This window comes from Humulus lupulus, chromosome 2, assembly GCF_963169125.1.
Source record: "Humulus lupulus chromosome 2, drHumLupu1.1, whole genome shotgun sequence".
Taxonomy (NCBI): Eukaryota; Viridiplantae; Streptophyta; class Magnoliopsida; order Rosales; family Cannabaceae; genus Humulus; species Humulus lupulus.
Genome location: NC_084794.1, coordinates 18118503 through 18133009, shown reverse-complemented (window position 1 = coordinate 18133009; position 14507 = coordinate 18118503). Strand labels below are relative to the sequence as shown.

The 14507-nt window shown below is 34.8% G+C and overlaps 2 protein-coding genes across 2 annotated transcripts; one reads left to right on the top strand and one right to left on the bottom strand.

Moving 5' to 3' along the window:
- The first annotated feature begins 8853 nt into the window (after nt 1-8853).
- Nucleotides 8854-11046, top strand: LOC133817405 (glucosidase 2 subunit beta). Its single transcript, XM_062249916.1, has 5 exons — nt 8854-9078; nt 9280-9393; nt 9491-9586; nt 10190-10381; nt 10469-11046. Exons 1-5 carry the CDS (start codon nt 8967-8969, stop codon nt 10567-10569), a joined length of 615 nt encoding a protein of 204 aa, XP_062105900.1. The 5' UTR covers nt 8854-8966; the 3' UTR covers nt 10570-11046.
- Nucleotides 11047-12771: 1725 nt separating this feature from the next.
- Nucleotides 12772-14072, bottom strand: LOC133815875 (ervatamin-B-like). The gene is made up of 2 exons (XM_062248655.1): nt 13552-14072; nt 12772-13444 (listed from the first exon to the last, which is right to left on the bottom strand). The coding sequence occupies exons 1-2, from the start codon at nt 14000-14002 to the stop codon at nt 12852-12854; spliced, it is 1044 nt and encodes a 347-aa protein (XP_062104639.1). The 5' UTR covers nt 14003-14072; the 3' UTR covers nt 12772-12851.
- Between the last annotated feature and the right edge of the window lie 435 nt (nt 14073-14507).

Genomic DNA, 14507 nt, shown 5'->3' with positions numbered 1-14507 from the left:
GGAATGAGCAACAGCAAAAGATGAAACTCAAAAAATAACGATGAATAAGATGCCTGAAAGAATAGTATGTATTTATAGTGCCACAAAACCCTAAATCAATAAAAATAAATCACTGAGCAACAAACTAATAAAAAGGCTCGGCCCAAAAACAAGAAAGAGAAGATGAGTAGACCCAAACCAATTGTGATATATCAAGATGATTCTGAGATATGACAGACAGACCAAAAAAAATAATCAGACCAGAGGAGAAAAAAAAACAACAGAGAACTCTTTAACCAAATGACTAGAACAAAACAACACTCATAACATAAAAATTTCAACAGGATGTTGAACCAGAATTTTTCATGAGTGTGTGAAAAAGTGTCCTCATGTGAGTCAAAACGACTCACTCCCTCAAAAACTCTCAAAATGTTTTTATTTTATTTTTTCATGATTTTTTTTTATTTTGTTTTTTTTTTTTTGATTTTTTTTTTGAATTTTTTTTTTTTAAAAAAAAACAACCAGCTATGGCTTTCACTCTTGACCAGGGATGTAGCCGTCTTCTCTAAGGCAGAAAATACTCAAGAAGAAGGAGCAAACTACTCAAGAGTAAATCTTAAGAGAAAGCTTTTCCCATTGCACCTGACAAGGTAGCCTTTTTAGCTGAGAAAAATAAATGGTTCAGATGAACAACCAATCCTGGAAACAGAAATGAAATAAGAGTGTTCTAGATAAAGAAACTCAAATAGAGCAAACTCCAATGCATTTACGTAAATGAACAAAGGTCTAAGAATTTAAAGCTTTGGTGAACAAGTCAGCATATTGAGCTTCAGAAGACACATGAGATATCACAACTGATTTTGATTCTACCAAATCTCGAATAAAATGATACCGAATGTCAATATGTTTAGTCCTAGAATGCTGCACAGGATTTTTTGAAATATTAATGGCACTAGTATTATCACAATACATGAGTAAAGTGTTTTGAGGGTAACCATAATCAGTAAGCATCTTATTCATCCAGAGTAATTGAGTGCAACAGCTGCCTGCTGCAATATATTCGGCTTCAGCAGTGGAAAGAGAAATAGAGTTTTGTTTCTTGCTGTGCCAAGATACTAGGTTGTTTCCCAGATAAAAACACCCTCCAGAAGTACTCTTTCGATCATCTAAGTTTCCAGCCCAATCTGAGTCACTATATCCTACTAATGACATATTGGAGTCATTTGTGTACCATAGACCAAAGTCAACTGTACCAGCAACATATTTCATTATTCTCTTAACAGCTGTAAGATGAGACTCAGTGGGAGTGGACTGATATCTAGCACACAAACCAACACTAAAACAAATGTCAGGTCTACTAGCGGTCAAATAGAGTAGACTCCCTATCATACTGCGAAAAAGTGTTGGATCTACAGGTTTTCCTGACATGTCTTTAGTAAGCTTAGAGGTTGTGCCTATAGGAGTTCTAGCATGCTTAGAATGATCTAGACCAAATTTTTTTAACATGTTAAGAGTATATTTCGACTGGGAAATAAAGATTCCAGTGGATAACTGTTTGATCTGTAATCCTAGGAAAAATGAAAGATCACCTATCATGCTCATCTCAAATTCGGACTGCATTAACTCAACAAAATGATTGATAGCACCAGGGCAAGTAGATCCGAAAATGATATCATCTACATAAATTTGAGCTACGAATATACCTGGATGCAAATGTCTGATAAACAGAGTTTGATCTGCATTTCCCCTGACAAAACCATTGCTGAGAAGAAAAGAGGTTAACCTGTCATACCAAGCTCTGGGTGCCTGTTTCAGCCCATATAATGCCTTTTTTAATTTGTAGACATGATCTGGTAAATGAGGATCAGTAAACCCCACGGGTTGTTCCACAAAAACTTCTTCTTGAAGAATCCCATTCAAAAAGGCACTTTTAACATCCATTTGATGGAGCTTCATTTTGAGGTGACATGCAATGGCCAGAAGCATGCGAATAGATTCAAGACGAGCTACAGGAGCAAATGTTTCGTCAAAATCAAGACCCTCCACCTGATTATATCCTTGAGCTACTAGACGAGCCTTATTTCTAGTAATATTTCCAAACTCATCTGATTTGTTTTTAAATATCCACTTGGTCCCCACAATATTGGACTCAGCAGGTCGAGGAACTAGTTCCCAGACATCATTTCTCTTGAATTGTTCAAGTTCTTCCTGCATAGCACTTATCCAATGTTCATCTAGCAAGGCTTCCTTGGCAGATTTTGGTTCTAACAAGGAAAGATAACATGAGTGACTAATTTCACTTGCTGCTTTTCGCCTAGTCACCATGCGGTCAGATGGATTCCCAATAATGACTGATGGAGGATGAGCTTTTGGAATCCATGAAGGAGGACCATTTTTATACAACTGAGCATGAGATGGGACCACTGTATCTGAATTAGTAGACTTTTGAGGATCAAAACTGGGAGGAGATTCATCTCCAATATTGTTAGATTGATCAGACGAAGATGTTCCAGCTGACTGGGAAGGGGAAGCAATTTCTTCAGTAATAGGTACAGTGGGAACAACTGGTGGAACAGATAGGACAGGTGGGTCATCATCTTCACTAGATGCAACTTTATCCTCAGATTCATCAAATCTCACATTTACAGATTCCATGACGATATGAGTGCGCTTGTTGAAAATGCGATAGGCTCTACTATTTACTGCATACCCCAGAAATATTCCTTCATCACTCCTTGGTTCAAATTTGGCCAGATGATCTCTGTCATTTAGAATAAAGCGCTTACATCCAAAGATATGAAGATGAGCTAGATTTGGAGTCTTACCCTTCCAAATTTCATAGGCAGTCTGAGTTGTCCCTGTTCTGAGATGAACTCGGTTGCTAATATAACAAGCGGTATTTACTGCCTCTGCCCAAAAACGAGTGGCAATCTTCTTCCCACAGAGCATTACCCGAGCCATCTCTTGAAGAGTTCTATTTTTTCTTTCAACCACACCGTTTTGTTGAGGAGTTTTAGGAGCGGAGAACTCATGAGCAATACCAAGATGATCACAAAATTCAGCAAAAAGACTATTCTCAAATTCCTTCCCATGGTCACTTCGTACCCTGTAAACTTTCATAACCTTTTGGAGTTTTTCATTTTGAAGTTTAAGGACAAGAGCAGAAAAAACTCCAAATGTATCAGACTTTTCTCGGATAAAATTTACCCATGAGTATCTGGAATAGTCATCTACACACACCATCACATATCTTTTCCCACTAATGCTCTCTGTTTGCATTGGTCCCATCAAGTCCACATGTAATAGTTCTAAAACTCTTGAAGTCTGCAGAAACTTCACTGTAGGATGAGAGACCCTTGTTTGTTTACCCAATTGACAAGGTGCACAAACCTTTTCTCGACTGACTTTACACTCTGGAACTCCCCTAACTGCCTTGAGCTTGATCAATTTCTGCAGGTCTCGGTAGTTTAGATGACCCATTCTATGATGCCACAAATCTGATTTTTCGAGAATAGTTCTATTACACAGAACTTCACTGTCTAGCTTATAGCAGTTGTCAATTGATCTTTTGCCTGTTAAGACCATTCTTCCATCTGACGAAACAACAGAACAACAGCTGTTAGAAAAATTCACCAAATAACCCGTATCACACAGCTGACTTATACTAATCAAGTTTGCTTTCAGCCCCTCAACGTACAGAACATCCTTTAAAGATGGAAGATTCTTCAAAAGAAGTTCCCCTTTTCCTTGAATAGCACCTTTGTTTCCATCACCAAATGTAACAGCTCCTTCTATCTTATCTTGATAGTTGATCAATAGGTGCCTGTTTCCAGTCATGTGTCGAGAACAACCACTATCAAAATACCACTGGTCATCCTTAAATGCAGACAGAGATATATGAGCCACACAAGCTTTTGTATCCTCAGAACTTGTGTTAGGACAGATGTCAAAGGGAACATGAACAATCTTCTCTGAGGACTTCAATCCCTCCTTTCTCTCAACTAACTTTTGGAGATAGTTCTGTAACTTGAAACACTTTGGGCGTATATGACCTCGTTTGTTGCAGAAGTGACAGACTGGAACAAATCTTCCACTAGTGAAATTTTTTTGCAAACTTGGCCTGCTCCAGGATTCCTCTTCTTGAGTCTGAAGATTTGTAGATAAACTTGCATTTGACTGACGGCTTTTGGAAGAAGAGGGATCATCAATCAGTATCTCCTTTCCGCATTTGTTTAAAAACCTTACCTTGGTTCGAAACCCCTCTGCTCCTAATTCATCACGAGGTTTTTTAGCTTTCAAAGCTTCAAAACGTAAGGCCTGCAACTGCACATTCTTATCGTCAATCTCCCTTAATAATCTTTTGACTTTTCCCTCTAGATTTTTATTACTCAGAATTAATTCTTGATTTCTTCCTTCAACCTGCTTTACCTTCTTGATCATAGTCACCCATTGATCATACATTTGTTCATAAGCAGATTGTTGATCCAGACTTTCCTCATCAGATTCTCCAGACTCATCATTCTCACTTTCATCCTTACAATTTGATGAGGCCATAAAAGCAACCACGCATTTATCTTGATCTGACTGTTCACTGCAAGATTCTTCTTTCTCTTCATCACTGTCACTCCACGTTACTGCCATAGCCTTTTTCTTCTTTAGAGTATTGGCACATTCAGCTTGAATGTGACCAAACCCATCACATTCACGACAACGAATTTCTCTATTTTTCCTTTCCTGTGAAGTCACAGATCTTTGATTAAAGGGCATAATCTTTTTGGGACCATTTTCTTTTCCACCAAGATTTCCTCTCCTCATATTTCTTTTCAAGAACTTGGCGTAGTTTTTCGTAAGAAATGCCACTTTATCTTCAGTCAGGCCATCTAGCATATCACCTTTCTCTACCTCCTCTTTGTGTACGAAAGCAAGACTGTTGCTGCCCTTATCCTTCTCTTTTTCATGTTTCTCTTTTCCCCATCGTTTTAAAGTCATCTCATAGTTTTGTAAAGAACCTATCAGCTCATCCAGATCCAGTTCTTCAACATCATGTACCTCTTCAATAGATGTAACTTTAGCTTTAAAAGCTCTTGGTAAGACAGCTAGAACCTTTCTGACAAGTTTTGTGTTTGAGTAGGTCTTTCCAAGGGCATATGACTCATTTGAAATGTCACATAATTTGGCATGAAATTCTGCAACAGTCTCTCCCTCCTCCATATTCAAGTTTTCAAACTGAGTAGCTAGAGCCCTTAATCTTGCTTTCTTAACCGCTTGAGTCCCTTCATTCTTTGTCTTCAGTTTTTCCCAAGCCTCTTTAGCAATTTCACAGTTGGCTATGACTTTCATCTGATTTGTAGAGACTGCATTGAAGATAGCATGAAGAGCTTTGGAGTTGAAATTAGCCTTCTCAATCTCAGTTTCAGACCATTCGCTCATCGGTTTAACAATTTCTACCCGATTTTCAGTAATACTCGGAGCTTTCCATCCATCCACCACTGCCATCCAGACTCTTTCGTCCACAGCTCGCAGAAAAGCCCTCATCTTGGTTTTCCAATAGGGATAATTTGACCCTTCCAACATCGGAGGTCTTGAAGTAGATCCCCCTTCTCTGAACATATCCATTTCGTCCTGCACACAAGATAAGCAGATACAACACGAAAAAGAACAGACAGAACAAGAATTTCCTAGAAAACAGATTCACAGAAAAATCACTAAAGCAAAGAAACCCAAAGTAAAAATATCAAACAGATAGAGATCAATCTTTAGTAACCATGCTCTGATACCAATTTGAAAGTGGGTGTGCTACTTTAATGATTGTTTCTAATTACTTACAGTAATCAAAGAACCTAATACTCAAAAACTCAATTATTAATTGACCATGAAACACTTGTAATCTTTCAAGAAGATTTATTATAGAACTGAAATTATTCAAACAGAGTTTACAAATACAACTTACAACCAGCAATACAGAATATAGATTGACTGTACAATTAAATCAATCTATGTACATCAATTAGTAACCAATTACGATCTATAGCAAAAACTTGACAGAGATCCTTCTTCGAACTCCCTTCAAAGAATCGACTGAACTCCCTTCAGTGAATGTCTGTTCCAAGCTTTAGCTGCTCCTCTTCAATAGCCCAAGTAGATCACTAGCTTCTTCTCCACACTTATCTCTGCACCACAAAGAAAAGTCCAAGAAACAAGATCTACAATCTAGGGTTTTTTTCTCAAAGAGTTAGTTGTTCTGTTTAGCATAATGATCTATATATAGAAGGAACAGAAACAAGTGACAATGGCTTGTCACGTGGACTGCCAGCTGGAAAAGACCATTATTATTTTAACTAATAACTAACCTGTCAAAACAGTGATAACCCTTTATACAGTTGAGATAAAACAGATCGAAAGCTAGACAAGACAACATGCATAATTTTTGACAACAAACAGCAAGAGCTAAAACTTGTCATTAACACCTTAATTAATTGTTATCTTTTTTTTTTTTTTGGTTATAGACAATGTAACATTTGCATATTGTTAAAAGCATTAATTAGGAAAGTTATTGAGGGGAGTTTTCCATGTTCTGAAGTTAATTAGAATGTGCCATAATCACAAATCCTCAAATGTGGCAAGTAGAGAACACTACCAATTATACATGCAATAAAAAGAAATGAACGTAGTTCACAACTTTTTATAGCATTAAAAAAAAAGTTACATTTACAATTAAATAAACTTGAAAATATAATCACCTCAACAAATATTAAAAGATATATCGATACCTTAAATGGCTGATTTGCCCCCACATTCTTGGCATGGTTTATGGTTCACATGAGCAGTGGCCAAACTAATCCGTTTTTGTAGTGGAGATATTTATTTACATTGTTTTTGTTTTCTAAATGAAAAATAAGAGAGATTGATTGAGAATGAGATTGAGTTTGAGATTGAATGAATAATAGGTAATTATGGTCTACAATTTATAATAATAGAATGTAAGCAATAGTCTATTCATTAGTTTTTATTAGATTCATCATTTTGAGTATTTTTTTTTTTATATATATAATAATTGATATATTCTTAGCCAGACAGCCACTCTATCTCATTTTTAGTAATAAAATATCCCTATAGATTTTCCTTCCATTATCTTCTGTCTATTCTTAAATTACAATTAACATACAATTTTTATCTTTATTATTATTATTATTGTGCCGATCTCAAAGTTAATTGAATATAATTACTATAATGATGTTGAATGTACGTAGTAATGAAGCCACATGGTGATGGTGGTTTGGGGTTTCAAATCAAAGTAACCCGGTCATTTTTTTTTCACTATAGTTTTATATCAATCAAGTAAAAACAAATTTTTGTGCCGAATTAAAACAATAATAAAAAACTCTCTAAAATTTTTAAAACACAAATAACCCCTTAACAATTTGAAGCTTCGTTTATTCTAACTATTCAAAAAAAAAAAAAAAATTAAACCATACGTTTACTTCTAAAGTTTAAAATAGAATAACATTTAGACGTAATTTATTTAGTGTTACTAGATGCAATACACCATTATTTAGTTTTATTTATATATTTTATTAATTATTTTTATTAAATTTGAATTATTATTATAAATTTCAAATAAATAAACAATATTATATATAAAAAATGACATAAGCCTATTAAATAAAAAATTAAACCAAAACATTATTTAATTTTTTAAATAATATATAATATAATTACCTTTTTAAATGATGATAATTTTTTAATAAAAATAAAAATTATGTATTATATATTATTATAATAATATTTTATAATATTTAAATTTATATTAATACAAATATTAAATATATTATCTTATATTAAATATTATTATCATAATAATATTTTATAATATTTGAATTCATATTAATAAAATTAGTAGAAAAATTAGGATTATATATTATTATTATAGTCATATTTTATAATATTTAAATTTAAATTAATATAATTTATAAATATCTATTTTTAATTAATTTTAAATGTATATTCCGTTAAATATTTAGAATATTTCGTTAAATAAACAAAATAAATGGTTAAAACTACGAATTTATATTATTTAGTCACTTTTTTATATAGAAGAGATATTATTGATTTTTCTTAACTTCTTGTTATTAATAAAAAACACTCCTTTTTAACCATACGTTATTAAAAAAAGAACTTTCTTAAGCAAGTAGTGCTTACAAATCAGACAATAATCTCTAATTATCAAATATAATAATTAACTTTTGCATTTGACATCTTAACTACTTACATTATATCCAAAACAATCCAATTAGAATTACTCACACGCTCACAAATACATTATCTAAATAAATAAAAAAGAAGATGGTAATTCTCTCGTGCCATAAGATGTAATAATGATAATTTTCGTTTCAAAAAAAGAAAAAAAAACTTTAAGAGAATCTTATGTTTTTTAAAGGATGTCAATGTATTTAGAAAATTAATACACAAATTTATGGAACAAGGAAGATGAAATCATTAGACAAAGAAGGAAAAATTCGGAGCATATTAATAAGTAGAAATTAACTATATTAAAGCATGAAAGTAATTTTGCAATTATCATTTTAATAGAGTTTTTATTACTAAAGTTCTCTTGAATTATTTAATATCATCTTGATCCCTAAAAAAATTAATAACCTTAAAAAAAAACCTCAATTGGTTGATCGATAATTTTCAAAAAGTTGAGTTTAAAATAATTTAAGTTTAAATTGACAATTTTTTTTCTTTAAAAAACAAACAAACAATTTAGGACTTTTACTATGAGGAGTCACTTTTGAGTAAAAGTCTTTTATTTTTAATAATTAATAATGTAGAGCTTTGGAAAATTATCAAAGTCCCCAAAGTGGATTAGAGTGGCGTTGAAGCGTCAAACGTGCGAGACGGGTGAAACTGAAAGGGTTTGCGAAGACTTTGACTTGCATAGCTCATGAAAAATGGTGAACCCGCTACCATGAGCTGAACAATCGAAGATGGAGACATATCCCATGGAGATCACTTTCGTTTCTCTTCTCTCCGCCATTTTACTCCTCGCCACCGTCCACTCTCCCGTTTCAGCGGCACTCCTTGGAGTTCACCCCCTCGGTAAGTAACTGATCTCTTTCTCTCTGGGACTTCCGTTATCCCAATACAGAGTAGAGAGTAGAGACCTCTTGATGGGTTCTTCTCATTATCCCAGTAATTGCAATTTCGGAGGTTTTGGAGCATACCCAGAGCCCAAATCAGCCGTTTTTCTTGAAATCAATCTCTGAAAATTGATTGGTTCTGTATTAAATTTGGTTGCAGATGAGAAATACTTTGCCTCCCATGTGATCAAATGCAAGGACGGTTCCAAATCGTTCAATCGAGAGCGTCTCAACGATAACTATTGTGATTGTGTTGATGGGACTGATGAGCCTGGTATTGTGGTCGTATTGTATTACCTTTCGTTAAACTGATTTGCATTTTTTCTCCATTGCAATGGATATTATTAACTCTGTTTTCCCCCTATTTGCAGGGACTTCAGCTTGTCCTAAAAGCAAATTTTATTGTAGAAACTTAGGAAGCACGCCACAATTTATATTTTCTTCTCGTGTAAATGATCGTATTTGTGGTAAGCTTTTTTTATCTACGTGACCATTATATTATGATGACATTTTTTTTAGGCTTCTTTTGTTAGTTCCTTAAGGACTGACATATGTATATACATGGCTCTGGCAGTAATAAATCTTACTATCCTAGTGTTGTTTAGAGTAGTTTAACTCCATGTATAACTGGGATGATAGTGGTTTTATAGGCGCATGGTTTGGGAAGGTCAGACAAGAACAAGCAGCTTTTGATGTAGTTCATTTCTAAGATGGCATATTATATTTTGTTCACAATTTAGCCTTATTTGAGAATTGGGCATTCTTTCTTGTGATAAGGTCCCCTTGGTTGTTCTGATCCATGCATTGTGGGCATATGTTTGCTAATTTGTAACAAAAAGAATATTAAAAGACCAAGGGTTTGAAAATGAATGAGAATGAATCAAAAGTTAAACTATTCCTTCCTAATTTAATTAATCACATATGAGGAATTAACCAAAATTGGTTTGGTTATTTAATAAACGCATTTCTCTTATTTTCAGTCTTTCTTTGGACCTATTTTGCATTAGCAAACATGACCTAGAGGTTGTTCTCTCTCTCAAATTGATGAGGTACCAATCTGATGTTTGCAGATTGCTGTGATGGAAGTGATGAGAATGATGGTAGTTTCCGTTGTCCAAACACATGCATCATGGGTGGAAATATAGAATATAAAAGTGACAATGGTGTCTCGTTTAGCACCAATGAACATTCAACTGTCAGTGATCTTGACAACATAAAGGAGACCAAAAAGGGGATGAATGAATTGATTGAGAAGCTTAAAGGTATGCTAATATGCTATTATTCCTTACTACAGTTTTAACCAGTTGAACCCAAGCTTGTATTTCAATGCTCGAGTATGGTGATTCCAGGTTTGAAAGTGCTGATAATCCTTCAGTTCGTCCTCATCGGCTTCCTGGTGATCTTCAGGATGTCCAGAAGGCGTGCGATGTCTAAAAGAAGACGGCGATAACTGGAATGTAAATATTTGCTGCTTCCATTTTGGGTTGCTTCAGACGCAAGGCCTAAAATGGCGTGAGGTGCTTTTCCTTTGGGATTGTCTTTTTCCCAAACAGGACCTTTGGCCAATGGAATATGACAGGACTCATCTTGATTTGCTCCTTCCATGCAGCAGTTAAGGTAGAATTGATAGCTTTGTGATGTGGGGTACATGAGGTCCTGAGGACAGAGAGCCTGCTAGGTCGGTAACATAATAGGCTAGAGTCTATTATTGATAAAGTACTTGGATATGAAATATTTTTGTTACTAGTATTTCTCTTGTACAAATATGTGACTTTCTAATTAGATCATGCAATGGAGCTTTATTTCTTTATTCACTATTGGATGTACCTAACTAGAGACTTAAAGGACAGTCTATCATCAACAACCCAAGTGGGGCTTCTTATGAGCATTAAGAGTTAAATATAGTGTTATTCTTTTGTATGGTTCACTACATCAGTAGTAAAATAATAATGTAAACATCTAACACTAACACTAACTGTGCATTTGGAAAGCCACCTGAAATTAGAATTTGGTATAATTCGAAGTAATTACTTGATTTAACGTGTTTGTCTGATCATGTAATTACATAATTATTGTGTAATTTATGGGTACTATCCAATTCTAATAATTCCATGAGAATTGAGTATATTTAACTAACTATTTTGTCAAACATGACAATAGAAATTAATAGCTTGACATCTAAATATACTTCATATTTTTAAATATAGTATAATTACTGGTATATGTAATTAAATACTTTAGCAATTACATATGACCTGGTAAAGTTCAAAAACTAGTGAGAGTCTACAATAGATAGAGCTAGGGTCAAGTCTTGTGGCAGGGACTTTTTGATTGGATCAAAACCATTCTTCAAGACTGCATTTACCAAGAATGAAAGTGTACTGCATTCGTCAGGCGAATAATTTTAGCTGAAAAACCCCAAAAGGACAATGACTAATTACTAAGAAAAACAAACAACATTCCGTACAATAATAGACATGATTATGCAAATATTGAGGTTAACACTAGTGGGTTTACATGGCACATTATTATTGGTATAATTTAATATTAAATCTCAAATATTTTAATTTAATATAAAATATATGGGTCTGCCGCTAAATTGCACCAATCAACCTTTAATAAGGTGTTGGACACCATGGATGCCCTGTAGCAATACTCTTAAGCAAATGGTCCTGAAAGTTGGATTAACTCCAAAGCAGGGAACTCTAGTAAAAATAGAAGCAACATTGCGAGCAAACAGATAAATGTGGAGAGTAGTTGATATGATCGAGTTTTTGGAGGAGGGCCATGTCATCGAGTTTGAGAGCTATGAGTTGGTGGTTGAAGGATGTCTAGAGCCTGCTGAGTATATTTTAGCAGGAACGGAAGTGGTAGGGATGACAAATAAAGGGTTTCTCCCATACATTGAGGTGAGACAGAAGCTTGTTGAAAGGTTGGCAGGCATCGGTGAATGAAAGCTTGCTTGTGATGTGCGGCAAAGGCTTGCAGGATTGCATTAGTCTTAGCTTTTTGTATGAATTTTCTGGGTTGATCCGTGGAATGGTCGCAGAATATAGTGGGGACATGGCATTTTGTATAATGACATGTAAACGAAGCTTTAGTTCCCTGAATATGATGTTGTTAATGTTACTATAGCTGAACAAACTCATGTCTGCCTAAGTTAAAAGTAATGTTATTTGCTAGAGAACAGGTGAAAGCCACACTAGCTCCTTTTGTACACCAACTTTACTATGCCAACGACTCTTGGTTTAGCTATTTTTTTTCTCTTTCAATTACAGCAGTCAAACCTATTTTGGTGTCTTAGCATAATGTGCATACATAACTACCTTTTGCATATACTTTCATGATTTGTTGCAAGAAGTTGATCTATTTTTCATGGTCATATAATATGGTAATTAAATGCATGAAAGGAAAATACACGACAACAACTAGGAAGGTTGATAATTCAAACAGGTTCTTCCTGAAAAATAGTAATACTAATTGATTAGATCAAGGTGTAACGTGCATGGGCATGGCTGTTCATTACTTTCAGTGTATAATAACGATATCCCGGTTTTTTTTGTTTGTCCCGATTGTTTACCTGGTTTGCTTTATGTAAATTTGACATACTATTGATTTTAGTACCACAACAGAACCATTTGTTATTGTCATGTAGTAACACCTTCACCGGTGGATTGGCATACTTATTATAATTATTATTTTTGCCAACAACCACAAATAAATCATCAAGTTCTAAGAATCCTTTAAAGGGTAGCTGGCATCCATGGCAATGCCACATTGACCTCTCTTATCTTTGGAATCACGTTTCATCTTTATATAACCAGATTCACCCCAGTCAGCTCCCCATGAATTCTTCACAAGCCAATACTTGGAGCCATTCTGTTCTCCATAGCCTACTACAGTCACTCCATGATTAAGGTCGGTTCCACATTGGCCGGTGAAGACACCATGGGAATAGAGTTGAAACTCATAACTAGCAGCATCGATTGCAACAGAGATAGGCTGGTGAGAAGCTGCAGTTTGTAGCTTTCGCTCGTCATTGGCAGGTACTCTTTCGTAACCACTTATTGTCACTTTTCCATTTTTGACTTTGTTTCCTTTGCATGAGCCATCAGCTCCTTGGTAAGGATAATTTTTTTCTGTGGTTAGTCCATTCCTTTTGACATATTCAAATGCTTTGTCCATGTATCCACCTCTGCAGCCCAGGTTCCCTGAGGTAACATCACAGTCCATAAGCTGTTGTTCTGATAAAGATACCAATTTCCCAGTTTTGATGTGGTTGATGCCTTCAACAGCTGCTACTGAAGAAAATGCCCAACAACTACCTGTATTGAAAGAGATATCAGTATTATAACAGCTATTATCTCATGACACCAATTACTATGCACTGCAAAGACAAGAACTAGAATTGTGCATAGACTAAAATCATTACCACATTGGCCTTGATCCTTGACTGAAGTGACAGAGCCATTCTTTCTCCAATCCACTTGCTTTGGCAAATTCACACCATCCCCATATCTAAAGTTTGTTTGATGATGCAACAATGGTTTAAAACCCAAGAAGATCTCTTGAAACTCGGAATTCGTCATATCTGCATATTTGTTGTCGATGAGCTTGTAAGGAAGGTCTAGAGAATTCACTTCGTCGATTAACAAAAGATTCAAATGGTAAATCCAATAACGAAGTTCCCTCTCCGCTTCATTTGTGTAGTTTCGCGCATGTTGTATTATCCACCTCTCGAAACTCTCTTTCACTGCTTCTTCACTGCGTCCACTGGTCTCTCGAGGCTTGTATGGCTCTGAGTTTGCCCTTAAAGGAGACCACAGCGTCCATAGAACTAATATGGCTAAACAGGCACTCCTTAACATTATAGGTACCTCCATGAGTGACTTCCCATGTAGGAATATGGACTGAGAATGAAGATTTATATGTCTAAATTAGCTATTGCATGTACAACAAAGATTGAGTTTGTTCACGTTTCATTCCATGTTTAATTTGACTGCGCATTTGCAGCATTTAATGTGGTTAGACTATAGGCTATCCCACACGTTTTGTTGATCAAGAATTCTATTAACTAATAAACGCATGGCTTTTGTGTTTTTGTATTGAGTTGTATGGGGAATTGACGTCTCTATAATAAGTGTTCCCTGTTTATAGTACTGCATGCACTAAGGAACAAGGCTTTAAGAGTATGGTAAACTCAAATGAAGTTATTCATGCATTCCACAAAGGACAATTTTCATGCAAAAGCAATGAATGATCAATTGCTAAAACCCCTTACGAAACGAATTAAAGAGAAGTTTAATTTATATAAGCCTCTTTCCAAATCATGTTATTGTCATTTGAATTCTGAATTTTTCTCAAGTTTTTATGCAAAGATGACCACAA

Coding starts and splice junctions, on each gene's coding strand:
- LOC133817405 (XM_062249916.1), top strand. CDS start 8,967: ATGGAGACATATCCCATGGAGATCACTTTCGTTTCTCTTCTCTCCGCC. Junction 9,079..9,279: donor CCTTGGAGTTCACCCCCTCG/GTAAGTAACTGA, acceptor ATTTGGTTGCAG/ATGAGAAATACTTTGCCTCC. Junction 9,587..10,189: donor TGTAAATGATCGTATTTGTG/GTAAGCTTTTTT, acceptor TGATGTTTGCAG/ATTGCTGTGATGGAAGTGAT.
- LOC133815875 (XM_062248655.1), bottom strand. CDS start 14,002: ATGGAGGTACCTATAATGTTAAGGAGTGCCTGTTTAGCCATATTAGTT. Junction 13,445..13,551: donor CAAGGATCAAGGCCAATGTG/GTAATGATTTTA, acceptor CTTTCAATACAG/GTAGTTGTTGGGCATTTTCT.